This window comes from Zootoca vivipara, chromosome 7 (genome assembly GCF_963506605.1).
Source record: "Zootoca vivipara chromosome 7, rZooViv1.1, whole genome shotgun sequence".
NCBI lineage: Eukaryota > Metazoa > Chordata > Lepidosauria > Squamata > Lacertidae > Zootoca > Zootoca vivipara.
Genome location: NC_083282.1, coordinates 93,850,856 through 93,868,463, shown reverse-complemented (window position 1 = coordinate 93,868,463; position 17,608 = coordinate 93,850,856). Strand labels below are relative to the sequence as shown.

The following is a 17,608-nucleotide window of genomic DNA, read 5'->3' as shown; positions in this document are numbered from 1 at the left end:
GTGATTGGCTACTTCAGGGCTACACCTGTGGGCCAATCAGTTTGTGGATTGACTTCTGCCAGCAGCCTGATTGGCTGCTCCTGCAGGCCAATCAGGTTGCGGATTCACTTCTGCCAGCCGCCTGATTGGCTGCTCCTGCAGGCCAATCAGGTTGTGGATTCACTTCCACCTGGAGTTGGATTGGGTGGCTCCTGCGGACCAATCAGACTGCTGATTCTGGATCCTATTGTTCTATGATTCAGCTCAGTACATAACACCCATCGTAGCTGTCAAGGGAGGGGCAGGAGGCAGAATCCTCCCCTTACATCACAGAAAAGGGGGGACGCCCATGAGAAAAACCTGATGGATCAGGCCAATGGCCCCTCCAGTCCAGTACCCTGTTCTCACAGTGGGAAGCCCTCTCCTCCATGGTTCTTTTTCAAGTTAAAGCCATCTAGGTTGGTGGCCATCACTACCACCAGAGGGAGGGAGTTTATGTGCCTAGCAATGGCCTGGCCTTGAACTGGAGAACATTGGAAGCCCCCAACCCCAACCCCACCCCAGATGCCCACCAGCACTTGGTCTCTACTTACAAATACCAAGTCACTCTCTTGCTCCACCCAGCCACGAAAATCTTCTGGTTCATGTACAAGACGCAGCTGATCTATTGGGGAGACACAAAAGTAAAAGTGCAGAAAGCCGGTTATGCACACGCAAAAGCCTGAGATGAGGCATTTGAGAGTGAGAAGCAGGCTGGGCAGATGAGAGGCAGAGCCATGCCTGACTTCTGCTGGGATTCCCGAGGCTTTGGCTATGGGAGAAGCAAGTCCCTTTTGGGGTATTATTATTGCATCGTCGGTGTGGGTTGTATACACGTGCAAATAAACCATATATCCTAAAGACACCACAGTCTCCCCTGTCCCTCGTTCTGGGGAAAGCACCAGGAACTCCTGGAATCTTGCACTGCCCGGAGATTAGGGTGGGCGCGAGAGAGAGAGAGTATTGCAATGCAGTTAAGACCAGGAATTCCTCACCAATGTCAGCGGCAGTTCTGGGTGTTTCGCTCTGGATAAAGCGCATTGCCCAACCCCTTTGTCCTTGCCAGGTCAGACCCAGGAGCAGAACTGGGGGGGGGGGTGCCGATGCCCAGGCCAAGAGGGCAGGGCAGCTCCTGCCGCACAGATCAGATCAGCCATTGGCCAGAATACTGTGAAAAGGTTCCCCAGTATCCCCAGAGCACTTGGGAGGGAGTTGTGGGAGAGGCTTCTGAGGTGGCCAGTTGCTGTCTCCTGAGAAGGGTTATCCAACCAGCTTCTCTCCCCCCCCCCCCCCGCGCTGACCTCAGCCTTGTCGTCAAAAGGCAGCTCTATCAGGCAGGCGCCGTTGTTGAAGTTCCACAGTTTGATGGTCCCATTTTTCAGGGCTGTGATCAGCCGCCTCTCAGGGGTATCAAAGGTCATCGCCGTGATTTCCACCGGCTGCCCGGATGAGGTGGAAAACTCCATCACTTTCTGCCCGGTCGTGATATCCCAAACGGTGATGACCCCGCTGTAGCAGCCGCTGACCGCCTGGGGAGAAACCGGAGAGGACGGTTAACTTGAGAAGGTCGGTCTGCGTCCTGGGCATCACATTCAGCAAGATGCATTTGCACACACACACACACTCTCCGTTCGTTGAGAGTCCTCGTAGCAATAAAAATTATTAAAAACAAGCAACGCCATCTTCTTCTAGCACAAACACGCCAGCAGGCCAGCCTTCAAAAATGCATGACACAGCAAGATTTTGTTGCTCTTCCCAACTCTAAAACAATAAAAGCAGCAGGATACAAGATAAATAGAATCATCCGAAAAAACTTAAAGAGCAGCAGGGGACAATTTAAATCAAACCACTGCAATTCAAGGCGGCGGCAAAAAGTCGCAAAGGTGTTTCAAGCCTAGGGGAGCAAGCATTGTTCTCCTGAATAATAATAATAATAATAATAATAATAATAATAATAATAATAATAATATTTATACCCCACCCATCTGACTGGGTTTCCCCAGCCACTCTGGGCTGCCTCTAACAAAATATTAAAAATACATTAAAACATCAGTCATTAAAATCTTCCCTAAAGAGGGCTGCCTTCAGATGTCTTCTAAATGAATGGTAGAGAGGTTGCCTTACTTGTCAGGGAAGTGTATTCCAAAAACAGGGAATCGCCACTGAGAAGATGATCTCTCCATCCTTACGCAGCTCTTAAACTGCAGGTAGGTTCATACAGAGAGAAACTGCAAGGGCTTCTCCACACCTTCCTTTTGTCTCACTGCTTTCCCCCAGGGGAAACTGCTCTTTAGCGCTCAGTCGGAGCAAACAGCAAATCAGGTTTTTCCCGGATTGCCATTTGTTCCGATCTATCACTAAAGAGCAGGTTTTCCCTTGGAAATGAACAGGGCAAGAGGGAAACCGCTCTGACTTGTACCTAGAAAGCGCTGGTCAAGCTGAAAATTGCTTGGACCTGTGTTTTCTAGGCACGGGACAAGCCCTAAATCAGGTATCCTGGTCCCAAGCCATTGAGGGCCTCCAAGTCAAATGAAGTTATTTGTTTCTTCACTTATCTTTAGCTGGAAGGATGGTCTCCTTCATAAGTGCCAACTCTATAGGGCTGAGGCATCTTGAGTCCCGTGCCCCCCCCCAAAAAAATTATGTTGGGACAGGGTGGCCAGGACTGTCCAGAGCGTCCCAGGAGTGTTTCACCATGGGGGCGGAGGGCCCGCAAGGTTGCCTGGAGTGGCGGCGAAAGGACGGCCCCCCTTCCTGGCCTTGCCGTTGCGTTGTCTCCCAACGGGCCGCTGCCTCTGCCGCACCTCCCAGCCCAGCCTCCGGGGCAGTGTGAGCAGGGACGATGAGTCCCACCATGCCTCGGCCCCCTCCGCCGAGCTCACTTCCCCTGCAGGGCCACCTGCAGCGAGGTGAGCGAGTCAGGAGCCGAGCGCAACACCATGCCACATGGCTGGGCTCTGGGCTCAGCCTCCTCCTGATGCCACAGACACACCACATGTGCAATACGTGTGACGTCACACATAAGCGCCGAGGGCCACCAATGTTGGGTGCAACTTGGCGCCTCCGGTTCCCTTCCACCACTCCTTTAAATATATGAAAACTTTGAACGTGCTCTTTATTCTCCCTCTCCTCTCTGCCCCCATTACTGCTGAGAACGTACCGAGCTGCCTTATAGCAGCTCACATCTCTGGTCCACCTAGACTGCCCACACTTTTTTTTCTCCCAGGTAAACATCCCGAGGTTCTTCCCTCTTCCCAGCCAGGTGTTCACCTGCTTGAAGTTCTTGTTGTAGAGCGCGCAGCACACCGGCTGGTCCTGGGTCTTGGCGTCCAAGTCGACGTATTCCACGCCGTAGAACAAGCCAAGCTGTAGCAAAACGACACAGGAGACTTTCCCAGAGGGGCCAGGCATGGGCCAAGGCACCTCGGAGCAGCTCCCCGACAGGAGAAATTGCCTAGAGGTGACCTTTCGCCATTTGATGCCCACCCACCGCCCGAACAATGCGCACTGCAAGCAACAGACAGGCTGCAGAAACCCCAAAATTGCCTCCCCTTCAAATTCAAAATTATGCTAATAAACACAGTTCACAAACTATGAGACAGGAGCCATTTCTCGCCTTCTGATCCCACAGCCCTTCCCCGGCCCCCTCCTCACCGTGTAAGTGGCGCAAATGAGGTAATTGCACGGCCGGTGGTAGTAGGTGGCCGAGATGGGATAGTTGCCCAGGGGGACGTTCCTGCCGTGGATCGACTGCAGGCAGAAGTGATCCAGCAGATCCCAGACTCGGATGTTCTGAGAGAGAAGAGGGGAAGGCAGAGGGCCTGAAAGAGCTGGAGCATGGATTAGAGTTAGACCCATGAGGCTGAGCTGTGCGGATGGCAGCAGCCGGGCTCAAGGGCTTCCTTAGCCCCCCCCCCTGTCCACCCAAGCCAATGCCTGGCACAACTCGAACCGGGAGCCTGGCGCAAAAGGAGAGGGGTGTAAGGATGCCACTGTCAAGCCAGGGGGTCTCTGATCAGCAGTTGCTGGGCAAAGTTGCTCGGGTACTGCTCGGAGGTTTCCCGTAATGGGCCCTTGCACTGTGAGCATCAGAAGATCCTGGTTGCTGGATCAGGCCAATGGCCCATCTTTTCCAGCATCCTGTTCTCACAGCGGCTGTTGGAACAGTCGAACTCTGCTCCAGAGCGGGTTAAATTAATCTCCAGTTTAAAACTCTAGGCCTCCAGCCCCACCCTTCCACTTCCTGGGGACGGGCGGAAAGGGATCCCCCCCCCACTTCCAAGCAACGGTGCCCCACCAATAGCACAGGGCATTCCCACAGCAGCCCTTTCCCCGCCTCTCGCACCCAAATCCCTACCTTGTCTTTGGAGATGCTGACGATGGTGTTCCTCTGCCCGTTGATCATGATGTGGGTGACAGCCGTGGAGTGGCCCTTCATCTGCGTGATGGGGCTGCTGGTTACATAGGGGTTCCAGATGCGGATCAGGGGCTCGTAGCCTCCCGTCACTGGCAAAAGAGAGATCGCATCTCAGGAGCTCCGGCGGAATCGCTCCGCTTTTGCCATTTCGTTTGCGGGGTGCGCTGACCGATCGATCTGCGGAACCGCCTGCCTCACTTTTTGGGGGGGCAGCCATCGCAAAGCATAAGCTGATGGCAATTGTGCAGAAGGATTGCAGAAGGCAGATCAGAACAACACAGGTCCCACACACCTTATTTAGGGCCTCCAAATTGAAAACAAACCCCTTGGATTAGGAACAGAAAGGAGCCAGGAGCCAGTGCAGCTGTTTCAAGGGCAGCGTTGCCTCTGCTCTCCCGTCATCTCAGACCTCCAGAGGGATGCTGAGACATTTGGAGAATGAACTCGTGGTTTTATATTTTGATTTTGTTCTGTGAACCAACCTGAGAGCTCCGGGTATAGGGCGGTATATAAATTCAATAAATAAAATAAAATAATTGAACTGGGTCACACCCTTCTTCCCAGTTGTCCACCAGGGCAGCAAGGCCGTTTCGGCATACCTGCCAAGTTGCTGTCGGAGAAATAAGGGACCGGACCGGAAATAGCAGACCGGAAGTAGCGCTGCCGCCATTTTGGAACTGGGTGGAGCATGCTCAGAAGTGACTTTTGATGCTGCTTTGCCCAGTTCCAAAATGGCCACCATGCCAGAAGTCGCACTGCAGCCATTTTGGAACTGGGCAGAGCAGCATCAAAAGTCGCTTCTGAGCATGCTCCGCCCAGTTCCAAAATGGCCGCCGTGCCAGAATAAACCGGGGGAAAACAAAAAAATCCGTTTTTTCAGCTAGGAACAGCTGGAAAACGGGGATTTCCCGGGGAATACGGGAGAGTTGGCAGTTATGCGTTTCGGTGCCTCAACTGGGTTAGAAACAAGACTCGACCGGATCCAAGTAAATCGCTGCCAACTAAGAAAACCTGAAGTTGCCACTTTCTCAGGCATCTGCTCCCCAAAGAGGATACCGGCTCCAGAAGGAGGCCGTTTTCAGGAGCCGTTTCTAGAGAACGTACCGAGGATGTTCATTTTGGAGGAATAGTCAAAGCAAAGGATGCCTTTCTTCAGAACGATCACCGCTGATCTGGGACAAATGGAAGAGGGGAGGTGTCCATTAAGTACGCCGGTCTCTCTTCTCTTTCTTTCAAAAATAAATGAATGGCTGGCTTTCTGAAGAAACAGGTCAGAAGGACATTTGCCAAAAGCATGGTGGGCTGCAGAGACCCTTGACCATGATCCAAGAAGGACCAGGCGCTCAGAGCTCGACCTGGATTTCTGCAGCAAACCTGCCAATTGCAAACTGCGCCACTGCGCATCTGACAAAGTAGGCTCTTGCCTAAGAAACCTCAAGGCAACGAGAGGCCTGTCCTGTGTCTAGAAACCAAGGAGCCAAGCGGTTTCCTGCTTGAAAACCCACTCTTTACTGCTGAACTGGAGCAAATGTCCATCTGCGGAAAATCTGAGTGAGGTTTTCTCTGATTCAGTGGTAAAGATGAGGTTTTCCAAGGGGGAAGATGCAGGACAAGTGCGAGTCTGGATAAGCTCTAAACCTGCTATCCTTTAAATGCTTTCATTTCACACCATTCTACTATGAACTGAAAACAGAGGTGTTGGGTGCGCCCTTGTTAACTATGAAAATCCTTTAATAAAAACATTTTTTTTTAAAAAAAAAACCTAATCATTGCTCCTAAAGAGAACAATAAAGTGAAACACCACCATCTGCTGTCCAGTTCTTGGAACTGCAACGTTGAACTTTTGGTGATCATAATTCCTGGCACTTGCAGGCTGTGAAGTATATCATATGCACAATCTTGTTGCAATTCTTGGAACAACCCCTGTAAAGCCATCTCGTCCTCTGTCGTCCCCTTCTCCTTGTGCCCTCAATCTTTCCCAACATCAGGGTCTTTTCCAAGGATTCTTCTCTTCTCATGAGGTGGCCAAAGTATTGGAGCCTCAGCTTCAGGATCTGTCCTTCCAGTGAGCACTCGGGGCTGATTTCCTTCAGAATGGACAACCAAGTTCGTCCAAGTGAATCATTTGCCCTGCTTTGCCCTTGTAAATCAGAAACAGGGCCGCCCAGGAGGCAAGGCGAGGAGGATGCCTCAGGCAGCAGGCTCCGCAGAAACAGCAGGTCCCAAGGTCGATCTCTATTCCCTGCTTGTTCCCAAGGTAGATCTTCAATCACTCCTTCTTCCCTGGTGCCATTTTGTGCCTGACAAGAAAGGCAGTGCATTCTTGTGGAACAGGCAGCCTTGTCCTGATTTTGCAGAGAAGGGGAGAGGAGAGGGGCAGCTCTTCCCACAGGTCCTGGGGGGGGGGGAGCCCAGCTCATGTGTTCTCCCATGGGAGGTTTAAGCATTTCTCAGAGAGAGGATACCAGCACCTTGTCGATTTCACTTCCCCGGCTGAAATCAGAGTGGAGGAGAAACTGGCTATACCTGCAAATCCTGGGAGGTTCCCCAAAGTAACATTTTTTAAACAAAGACCTCCAGATTTCCCAGAGGCCTTTCTGGGATCCAAGGTCCCTTGGAAACAGGGGCGGAGGAAGGGGGTGCCGGGGGGGGCAGGTCGCCCCGGCTGTCACTACTGTGGGGCGTGACAAAATGCCGGGCGCAGTGGCAGAGTTTCATGCTCCGGCACCAGGGGGCAGAGAGCAGGCGGGGGCGGGTCATGGCGTATCGCCCTCGGAGGTGGGGGGCGCATCCGGGGGCAGGCCCCCAGCGTGGGTGGGGGAAGCCACGATGGAACCCCACTGGGATCGAGCTGCAGAGATTGGTGCGCTCCCCCCGCACTCCTCTGTGCTCCCCAGTGGCTGGGCGGCACTCACTGCGGGGCCTGCAGCATGCCCGAGCCACACATCTCTCCTGGGAGTCACACAGTGGCTTCAGGCTCCGCGCTGCCCCAAACGGTGCGCCCGCGGCCTGTAGGGTGGGCTGAGGGGGAGGAGGGAGGCAGACTCCTCAGGGGCCCTGTGGAGCGTCTTGCCCCGGCTCACCCCACCCCTGGGTGCAGGGCACGAGTGCCACCCCAGGCGCCCGATCGGCTTGCCCTGCCGCTGCTTGGAAACTCTTGTGCATTTACAGCCTGATAGACATTTCCTGTGTTTTATGGCTCTCTGAACTTTCTGACCCATTCCCCACCCGCCTTCCGGTGGAAACAGTAACGGCGCCTTAATCCCCACCTTGGTTTCATTTCCAGAGCAGAGAGAAAAAGGCCTCTCTTACTGGGTTTTACCAATGTTATGCAGTGGGAGAGAGGTGAGGGCCATGGCAGACTTGTCGGCGGGCGTGCAGGAGGCGACCAGGTTGAGCTGTGGGATGTACATGATCTGCTGGCACCAGTCTCCGTGCAAAGCCTGGAATGGAGGGAGAGGAGGAGGAGGAGGAGGAGGAGGAAGACGACTAAACTTTGCAAAAAGGCAGGCCAGAGAGCTGTTAACTAACAGGAGCGCTCTGTCCGCCTGCCTGCATGCCATCTTTTGGAAATCCCAAAGGAGATGTGTACGCATTAACCTGCTTAAAATGCACGCTAGGCCCTTCTTTTCCTCAGTTCAGTTCAAAGCTGGTTTGGAGGCAAATGCAACAAAATGCAGTACTGTATTCCATACGAAAAGGCATGCATTGTGGCTAACATCATGCGCGAGCCTCTTCCCAAACCGGAGAACTGGATGCAGATTAATTAGAGTCTGTACACAGCCCTTTAGATTCCTCCCCTGACTAGAAACCTCTCGCTTTCTAAATTAACAGGAAAGAGAAAGGTTGCTGTTTTCATGGTAATGGAAATAAATGCATCTTCACCCCACCCCCCCGTTAACCCCACCCCACCCACCCCCGCTGCCCCCGCTTTTCTCCAATGTCATGCCTGGTCAAATAGGTTTTTGCAGGGTTTTGAGGCAATTCCAGAAGATGCAAAACCCACACACCAGAGGCAAGTGTCTGTGCAGAGCATGAGCAAAGATCCCCATTTCAAACTCCCTGGAAGACGGCTATCGTCTGTCTCCAGCCTTAATCATCGGTGAATTTGTAAAAGGTGTATTCATTTTGGCTTGAACCGCACAGACATAATACTGTAATAAAGATCTTTGAAAACTGGGAGTGGGAGCCTGAAGAAGAGAGGGAGGAGAACTAAGCAAAGCTCACTTTCTCTGCTCTTTGCGGTGAGGGCTGGTCCGCTAGTGCCATGCAAGACCTTCCCATGGTTTGGCAATTCAGATTATAGCGGCAAGGCTAGGAGCAAGTACCTGAAATAGCCAAAGGCTGGATGAATGCTGGTTCCGACCACCACTTGCCCATCAGTGAAAAACTTAGTGGAATTTAAGCCCCCCCTTGAGGTACAGCAGATGCCAACATCGTACCTGTTCTTCCAAGATTTCATAGGGAACTTGAATTAGCAAAGAGAACTGCAAACTTTAGTTGTAAGTCTGCCACCTTATTCTATTTTATTGTGATATTTTAATTGCTTTGGGGGTTCTATCGCACACATGTTTTGTATTTATTTTGATCGTTTTCACTGCGGTCCTTAAAAAATAATAAAGGTTAGGATAGAAACACATTTAATAAATCAATATTAAAAGCAGGGAGTGCCTGGCAGAAATCACCCGCCCACTCTGGAGCAGGCAGGTTCATGGGGAAAACTCACAGGGACATGGAAATTCCTGTACTGTTCAGCCTTGTTTTTCAGGAGGATGTGCACGGGGACTCTAGACAAGCCACCTGTGAGGACAAGATCCAGGGAAAACATTGCGCACCAGCAGAGCCCAGCTTCGCCAAAATATAATGCAATGGCTCTACTCCCTCGTTCTACAACAGATTAGTCAAACAAGAAAATAATAATAATGTATTACTTTTACCCCACCCATGTGACCGGGCTGCCCCGGCCACTCTGCGAAGCTTCCAAGAGAATATAACAATAATAATAATAATAATAATAATAATAATAATAATAATAATTTATTATTTATACCCCGCCCATCTGGCCGGGTCTCCCCAGCCACTCTGGGCAGCTTCCAACAGAAGAATAAAACACAATAATCTATTAAACATTAAAAGCCTCCCTGAACAGGGCTGCCTTCAGATGTCTTCTAAAAGTCTGGTAGTTGTTTTCCTTTTTGACATCTGTTGGGAGGGCGTTCCACAGGGCAGGCGCCACCACCGAGAAGGCCCTCTGCCTAGTCCCCTGCTATTGGCTTCTCGCAATGAGGGAACCGCCAGAAGGCCCTCAGAGCTGGACCTCAGTGTCCGGGCAGAATGATGGAGGTGGAGACACTCCTTCAGGTATACTGGACCGAGGCCATTTAGGGCTTTAAAGGTCAGCACCAACACTTTGAATTGTGCTCGGAAACGTACTGGGAGCCAATGTAGATCTTTCAAGACCGGTGTTATGTGGTCTCGGCGGCCGCTCCCAGTCACCAGTCTAGCTGCCGCATTCTGGATTAGTTGTAGTTTCCGAGTCACCTTCAAAGGTAGCCCCATGTAGAGCGCATTGCAGTAGTCCAAGCGGGAGATAACTAGAGCATGCACCACTCTGGCTAGACAGTCTGCAGGCAGGTAGGGTCTCAGCCTGCGTACCAGATGGAGCTGATAGACACGATACATGAGAAATTAAACGTTTCCCAATACAGGGCTGCCTTCAGATGTCTACAAAAGGTTGTATAATGGGTTGCCTCTTTGACATCCAACTGGAGGGCTGAGAATTGGCTAAAAGCAAAAGTTGGAGTTCACACATTCCACTAAGCCATGGTCTGTTTCACAAACTATGAGCTGTCCCGCAGGCGACTGAGGAAACATTGGCTTGTTTCTCCAGAGTTTGCTTTGTTTTCCAGCTGCTCTGTAAGTATCTTCTTTTTCCTTCTTTTAGTAATTTGAATGTGGGGGGGGGGGGTTGACAAGAAATTTTCCGCACCGGGTACCACCTAACCTTGCTACGCCTCTGTGTCCAAACAAACCATAGTTCACAGAATCATTGGATTGTCGAGCTGGAAGGGGACCCCATCGGTCATCTAGCCCAGCCCCCTGCAATGCAGGCATCACGACTAAAGAGTCACAACTGGGTTCGCACACTACAGGTCAAGGTTTGCAAGCCAGCAACAAACCATGGCTTCAGATTGTGCTTTGTGGGCAGTACAAACAGTTAAGACATTGGGCAGGGTTCCCATATGATGTTAGGCCATATAGACCTGTAGCTTAGTAAACCATGGCATAGCATTACATGTAAACAAAAGCAATCTCTCTCTGAAGATCTGATCTGGGGTAATGGATCTGCAACCTTGTCAGAGTCCTTACTTGCTACCACTGAAGCTCAGCTTATGAATAAAGCAAATATTGCAAAGACATTCCTACCACACACACACTCTCTCTCTCTCTCATTTGAAATGAAAGCTCTGCACCGGAACATGTCAGTGCTCGGCAAAAGGGGGAGCACCAAAGATCAAACATCTCCATAAGGGTCGACTTGCACCCCTTTTGTGGAGGCTCAGGGACCAGCAGCAAAGACAGCAGCTCCCCCTCTACCTGGCCAGTATTGTGAACTGTCCCCCGCACCAGCCTGGACCAGCCTGGCTCACCGATGTAGCCGCGGATATTGAAAAGCCCGTTCACCACGACATCCGATGAGGTGAAGATCAGGACGTTCCCTTTCACGTCTCCAACGGAGAATATCGCTTTGCGCCCATCTGTCCTAGTTCAGGTAGGAAAAGAAAAGGGATGAAGACCAAAACCTACAGGTGCAGAACAGGTGAGAGCTTGGCCTACCTGGGAAGCAGGTCAGCCTCGGACATAAGCTCTGCCTGCTTCTTTGCTCCAGGTAGCAGATGAGAGCGCTGGAATTGGGATCCAAAATGGGCATCGCTCTAGATTTCCTCTGGCCACAAGGCAGGAGCATAAAGTAATGGGTGTGTGTGTGTGTGTGTGTGTGTGTTTTGCTTGTTATTATTAAAAAATTGTCCAGTAGCACCTTAGAGACCAACTACGTTTGTTCTGGGTATAAGCTTTTGTGTGCATGCACACTTCTTCAGATACACAGAAGCAGAAGTCACCAGACCCTTATATATAGTGGGAGGGTGGGTTTTTTCCTCAGAAAAGTGGTAGGAGATGGGCGATTGGCTCAATGGGTATGGTAAATCTGTTGACGACATCTGTTGATGATATTTGTTGGATGTCAAACTCAGCCAAGAGCATAAGGTCGAACAGATTCCTCACTGGCCTTGCAGACAATTTCATTGTCCAGAAAGTGGGAGAAGCAACAAGAGGATCAGCCATTTTAGATCTGGTCCTAACCAATACTGATGACCTGGTTAGTGGGGTAGAAGTGGCAGGATCATTAGGTGGGAGTGATCATGCTCTTCTGGAGTTTATCGTTCAGCGGAAAGGAGCAACCAAGCATACCAAGACTCAAATCCTAGACTTTAAGAAAGCCGACTTCAGAAAACTTAGGGAAACGCTGGGTGAGATCCCATGGACAGAAATACTAAAAGGGAAGGGAGTTCATGATGGTTGGGAGTTTGTTAAAAGAGAGATATTAAAAGCACAACTTCAGGCAATACCAATGAGACGGAAATATGGAAGGTGCCTAAAGAAGCCAGGGTGGCTATCTAAAGAACTTTTAACTGAGTTAAGATTTAAAAGGGATATGTACCAAAAATGGAAAAGGGGGGAAATCACCAGAGAGGAATTCAAACATATAGCCAGCACGTGTAGAGACAAAGTCAGAAAAGCTAAAGCACAGAATGAACTCAGGCTCGCCAGAGAGGTTAAAAGCAACAAAAAGGGCTTTTATGGGTATGTCCGTAGCAAAAGGAAGAACAAGGAAACAGTGGGGTCACTTAGAGGAGAAGATGGTGAAATGCAAACAGGGGACAGAGAAAGGGCAGAACTCCTCAATGCCTTCTTTGCCTCAGTCTTCTCCAAAAAAAAAGAAAACAATGCCCGACCTGAAGAATATGGAGCAGATGATTCAGCAGGGGAAACACAGTCCAGAATAAGTAAGGAGGTAGTACAAGAATACTTGGCTAGTTTAGATGTATTCAAGTCTCCAGGGCCAGATGAACTACATCCAAGAGTATTAAAAGAACTGGCTGAGGTGATTTCAGAACCACTGGCAATAATCTTTGAAAATTCCTGGAGAACAGGCGAAGTTCCAGCAGACTGGAGGAGGGGAAATGTTGTCCCTATTTTTAAAAAGGGGGAAAGAGAGGACCCAAACAATTACCGCCCAGTCAGCCTGACATCAATACCAGGAAAGATTCTGGAGCAGATCATTAAGCAAACAGTCTGTGAGCACCTAGAAAGAAACTCTGTGATCACTAAAAGTCAGCATGGGTTTCTGAAAAACAAGTCATGTCAGACTAATCTGATCTCATTTTTTGACAGAATTACAAGCCTGGTAGATGAAGGGAACGCTGTGGATGTAGCCTATCTTGATTTCAGCAAGGCCTTTGACAAGGTGCCCCATGATATTCTTGTAAAGAAGCTGGTAAAATGCGGGCTAGACAATGCTACCATTCAGTGGATTTGTAACTGGCTTACTGACCGAACCCAAAGGGTGCTCATCAATGGCTCCTCCTCATCCTGGAGAGTAGTGACTAGTGGGGTGCCACAGGGTTCTGTCTTGGGCCTAGTCTTATTCAACATCTTTATCAATGACTTGGATGATGGGCTTGAGGGCATCCTGAGCAAGTTTGCAGATGACACCAAATTGGGAGGGGTGGCTAATACCCCAGAGGAGAGGATCACACTTCAAAATGACCTTAACAGATTAGACAACTGGGCCAAAGCAAACAAGATGAATTTTAACAAGGAGAAATGTAAGGTACTACACTTGGGCAAAAAAAAAATGAAAGGCACAAATACAGGATGGGTGACACCTGGCTTGAGAGCAGTACATGTGAAAAGGACCTAGGAGTCTTGGTAGACCACAGACTTGACATGAGTCAGCAGTGTGATGCAGCAGCTAAAAAAGCCAATGCAATTCTGGGCTGCATCAATAGGAGTATAGCATCTAGATCTAGGGAAGTAATAATACCACTGTATTCTGCTCTGGTCAGACCTCACCTGGAGTACTGTGTCCAGTTCTGGGCACCACAGTTGAAGAAGGATACTGACAAGCTGGAACGTGTCCAGAAGAGGACAACCAAAATGGTCAAAGGCCTGGAAACGATGCCTTATGAGGAACGGCTTAGGGAGCTGGGTATGTTTAGCCTGGAGAAGAGAAGGTTAAGGGGTGATATGATAGCCATGTTCAAATATATGAAAGGATGTCATATGGAGGAGGGAGAAAGATTGTTTTCTGCTGCTCCAGAGAAGCGGACACGGAGCAATGGATTCAAACTTCAAGAAAGAAGATTCCACCTAAACATTAGGAAGAACTTCCTGACAGTAAGAGCTGTTCGGCAGTGGAATTTGCTACCAAGGAGTGTGGTGGAGTCTCCTTCTTTGGAGGTCTTTAAGCAGAGGCTTGACAGGCATATGTCAAGAATGCTTTGATGGTGTTTCCTGCTCGGCAGGGGGTTGGACTGGATGGCCCTTGTGGTCTCTTCCAACTCTACGATTCTATGATTGTTAATGACTGCAATTAGTCCTACAGGAAAAAGCAAGGGATAGTATGCAGATGACCCCACCCTCCCACTATATATAAGGGTCTGGTGACTTCTGTTTCAGTGTATCTGAAGAAGTGTGCATGCACACAAAAGCTTATACCCAGAACAAACTTAGTTGGTCTCTAAGGTGCTACTGGACAATATTTTTTTTAAAAAAATTATTTTGACTGTGTCAGACCAACATGGCTACCTACCTGAATCTAGAATCATGATTGCTATTATGTTATTATTTTTGCATTTCTAAACTGTAAACTGCCCTGTGATCCTCGGGTGAAGGGTGGTATATAAATTTAGTAAATAAAATAAAGCATCCAGCCCAGATCTACCTGGGGCTACGAGTCACAGCAGCTGTATGGAACCTCCTTGTTCAGGAGCAGCCTATCCCTGAATACCAATTGCCGGGGAGAGGGTGGCTGGTGAAAAGGTGATTCAGTAAGATTGTGGGGCAGAGTGGCTGACTGAATGGGAGGAGTTTGTAAGATTTTTTTTATTTTATTTTAAAAAATATATTCTTATTATTTTCATTGTTGTTGTTTAGTCGTGTCCGACTCTTCGTGACCCCATGGACCATAGCACGCCAGGCACTCATAAAATATAACAACATTACAATAATCAATCAAATGCATTTGCTCCACCAAGCTCATGACTTCCCTCCCTCCATCTTTGGGCTATCAGAATTCTTGCCGCAGTGGTAGCATACATAAAAAATAAATAAATTATACATTCCTTTTCAGTGCAAAGATGCCCCATGCACTCACCACAGACACAGCTCCCCAGCTTTGCACTTTTCACAATGAAACCCAGCTGGCTAACATCTCCCCTGCTCCAGTGGCTCCGATCTCCCACCTCGGAGCAAGCCCCATAGCAACCAATTGCAAACTTTTATTTTCCTTAAAATAAAATAAAAAGCAAGAAAAGCAACTTAAAGAAAACACATCATTGGGCTAACACCATCCAACAACAACAACAATGCTGTTATGAGTCTGGGGTGTTAAGCTGGGTGCCAGAACCCTCTAATCCCTGGATCCAGCAAGTGTTAGAATTTAATCAAGGCTTCTAATTCTTGCAATAGCCAGCCTAGCCTCCTGGTGAGCTGATAGTCTGGGTGGTGAGCCAAGGAGGATTAAGGGGCCCTCCCTCAACAGATAAAGTCAGAGTTTAAAGAATTTTCAGGGTTCCTTTACAAGCAAAGGAGCAAGCTGGAAAGAGGATCAGAGAGCAATGCTTGATTTCCGTTTGACTCCAAGGTTGCAGCTATGGGAGAAACAAGATCTTCTTGGGGTGTCGATGCTGTGAGCCTCTCTATCGTAGGCTCAGCTTGCATGTATGTGTAAATAAAACATAAATCCTAAAGACACCCCCGTCTCCGCTGTCCCTCATTCCAAAGGAAACACAGACCCAAGGAACTCCTGGAATCTCTCCCCTCTCGGAGATTGGGGTGGCAGGCAACAATACTGAACACATCAGGCTGGTGCAGTCAAAATGGAAGGCTGGGTATACTTTTAAACATAGGATAATATAAAAACCCATTACTCTCATGAGTGTGACGAATCTTAAATAGGAATATGAGCATGTTATTGAATCAATCAATTCCATTGATAAGCAGAGGGAAGGGACAAACCTTGTTCTTCCATATTGACATACTCAATAAAATCAAACCAGACCTCTGCATATCTATCCTTTTTTTGCATTGTCCCCTAGAGACGTGTAGTTTGCCGTTCAACTTTTCTAATAAAGCAATTACCAAATTGTGAAATGCCAAAATGAAATCTTGGCTCCATTTAGATCTCTCCTGAAGCGGGCCATTGCAACTCCAGTGGCCACACACCCCAAAAAACAAGAAGGAACAATTAGCTCTTCGTTATGTATATTAAGTAGTTAACAGTGCGAACGGGGGAGAAGGGATAATACAACAATTCGAAAATTGTATTGCTTTCTTTAAAAACCGCAGAACCAAAGGTTTGTGCTTTTTCCCATTCCCACCGTAAATGAAGAGGGGATCCAGCAACTGGGCAGCCCCCATAATTCTAATTGCCAAGTGTGGTTGTGTCGATGGTTAGTGTAGGCTGGGTCTGGAAAATGAGTGTTGGTTGTGGCTGGGGTTGGTCCAGCAGCCTGTGTCTGGGGAGATGGTGAGAGGAGGGTGAGAAGGGAAATGGCCCTTGTCTTCTCTTGACGTACCAGTAGTCCATAGCGGTGGCGCATCCTTCCAAGTCGACGAGAGTGAAAAGCCGGTCACATTTATTGCCACCAATGTCAAAGAACTCTGGGTGGAAAGAGGGAAAGCAGAACACTTTATTCGAGGGCTGTGCGAGCATCACTCTGATTCCCAGCCTGCAGGTCTGAACTGACTCCACTGAAAGGCATTGTGCTTTGGAGGCTTAATGGAAGCGGCATCAGAGTTTGACCTCCAGAGTCTCTATTCACGAACACCAAGCACCACTGGATGAGCCAGTCAAACATCTTCTCCCTCTCCCCACAGCTCCCCCTGTGAAACTGATGGGAAGTTGACTCAGAAGTCCAGAACTCACTAAAACTAAGTCCCCCTGGACACAATTCAGAACCCACCTGTGGAACTCATGGCTGCATGGTGCGTAATTTGAGGGAAAGGGTTGCAAGCTCAGCATACAGAGGCACACACTTTATTTGGGGAAGCAGGGATTGCAAGGCAATCGGGGGCGGGGGACCTTCCCCTTTGCGTTCTGCACTTACCAATATCCTGGTCTGTCGTTGCAATCGCCAGTAAGTTGATATTGGTAAGACATACCATGTCAATCACCCAGAGTTTCAAACTGTGACGTCTTTTGGTCTGGTCCAGCTGCATAGAGAAAGAAGGGTTCACAGAGCAAAGAAAGTGATGGGGGAGAAGGAAGGAAGGAAGGAAGGAAGGAAGGAAGGAAGGAAGGAAGGAAGGAAGGAAGGAAGGAAGGAAGGAAGGAAGGAAGGAAGGAAGGAGGGAGGGAGGGAGGGAGGGAGGGAGGGAGGGAAGGTCTGCTGTTTGCAAATCACATATTTCATGTCAGGAGCCTCATACTGCTCCTCCAAGACAGGAGGAGGAAGATGAAGAAGAACTGGGTGGGTGTACGGGGGGAGGGTGGAACCTGACTTGGAGGGCAGGGAAACAAGGAAGCAGGGATCCTGCATGCTGGTTTCCCACGTGCATTTAGGGAGAGGCTAGGATTGCATATTTAAAGTACTGTATATTAAAGCATTTCTATCACAGCAAATCTGCCTTTTTTGGGTTGCGGTTTGTTTGTTTGTTTTTAATTACATTCTTGCCATTTGGAAAATAAAGGAGAAATGTTTTGGCGAGTGCAGGATGACTAACGCAAAGAAGTGTTAAACGCCCCTCATGCAAATCAGGGTGGATGATCATTGTCATGCCACCTTCACACATTCAAATCAGAACAAATGCTCAGTGAGGACTACGGTAGGTGCAAGGTTTTGGAAGTACCGGTAGGTCTTCTAGAGGAGCCCTGAGAAGCATGTTAAG

At 49.1% G+C, this 17,608-nt stretch overlaps 1 protein-coding gene across 1 annotated transcript; it reads right to left on the bottom strand.

Moving 5' to 3' along the window:
- Positions 1 to 1,332: 1,332 nt before the first annotated feature.
- EFCAB8 (EF-hand calcium binding domain 8) lies at positions 1,333 to 17,028 on the bottom strand. The gene is given in 11 exon segments (XM_035122016.2): positions 1,333 to 1,373; positions 1,376 to 1,547; positions 3,289 to 3,384; positions 3,673 to 3,810; positions 4,376 to 4,524; positions 5,540 to 5,607; positions 7,748 to 7,878; positions 9,162 to 9,235; positions 11,086 to 11,198; positions 16,297 to 16,381; positions 16,828 to 17,028. Coding segments are annotated over 11 exon segments (1,179 nt in total). The 5' UTR covers positions 16,940 to 17,028.
- Positions 17,029 to 17,608: the final 580 nt, after the last annotated feature.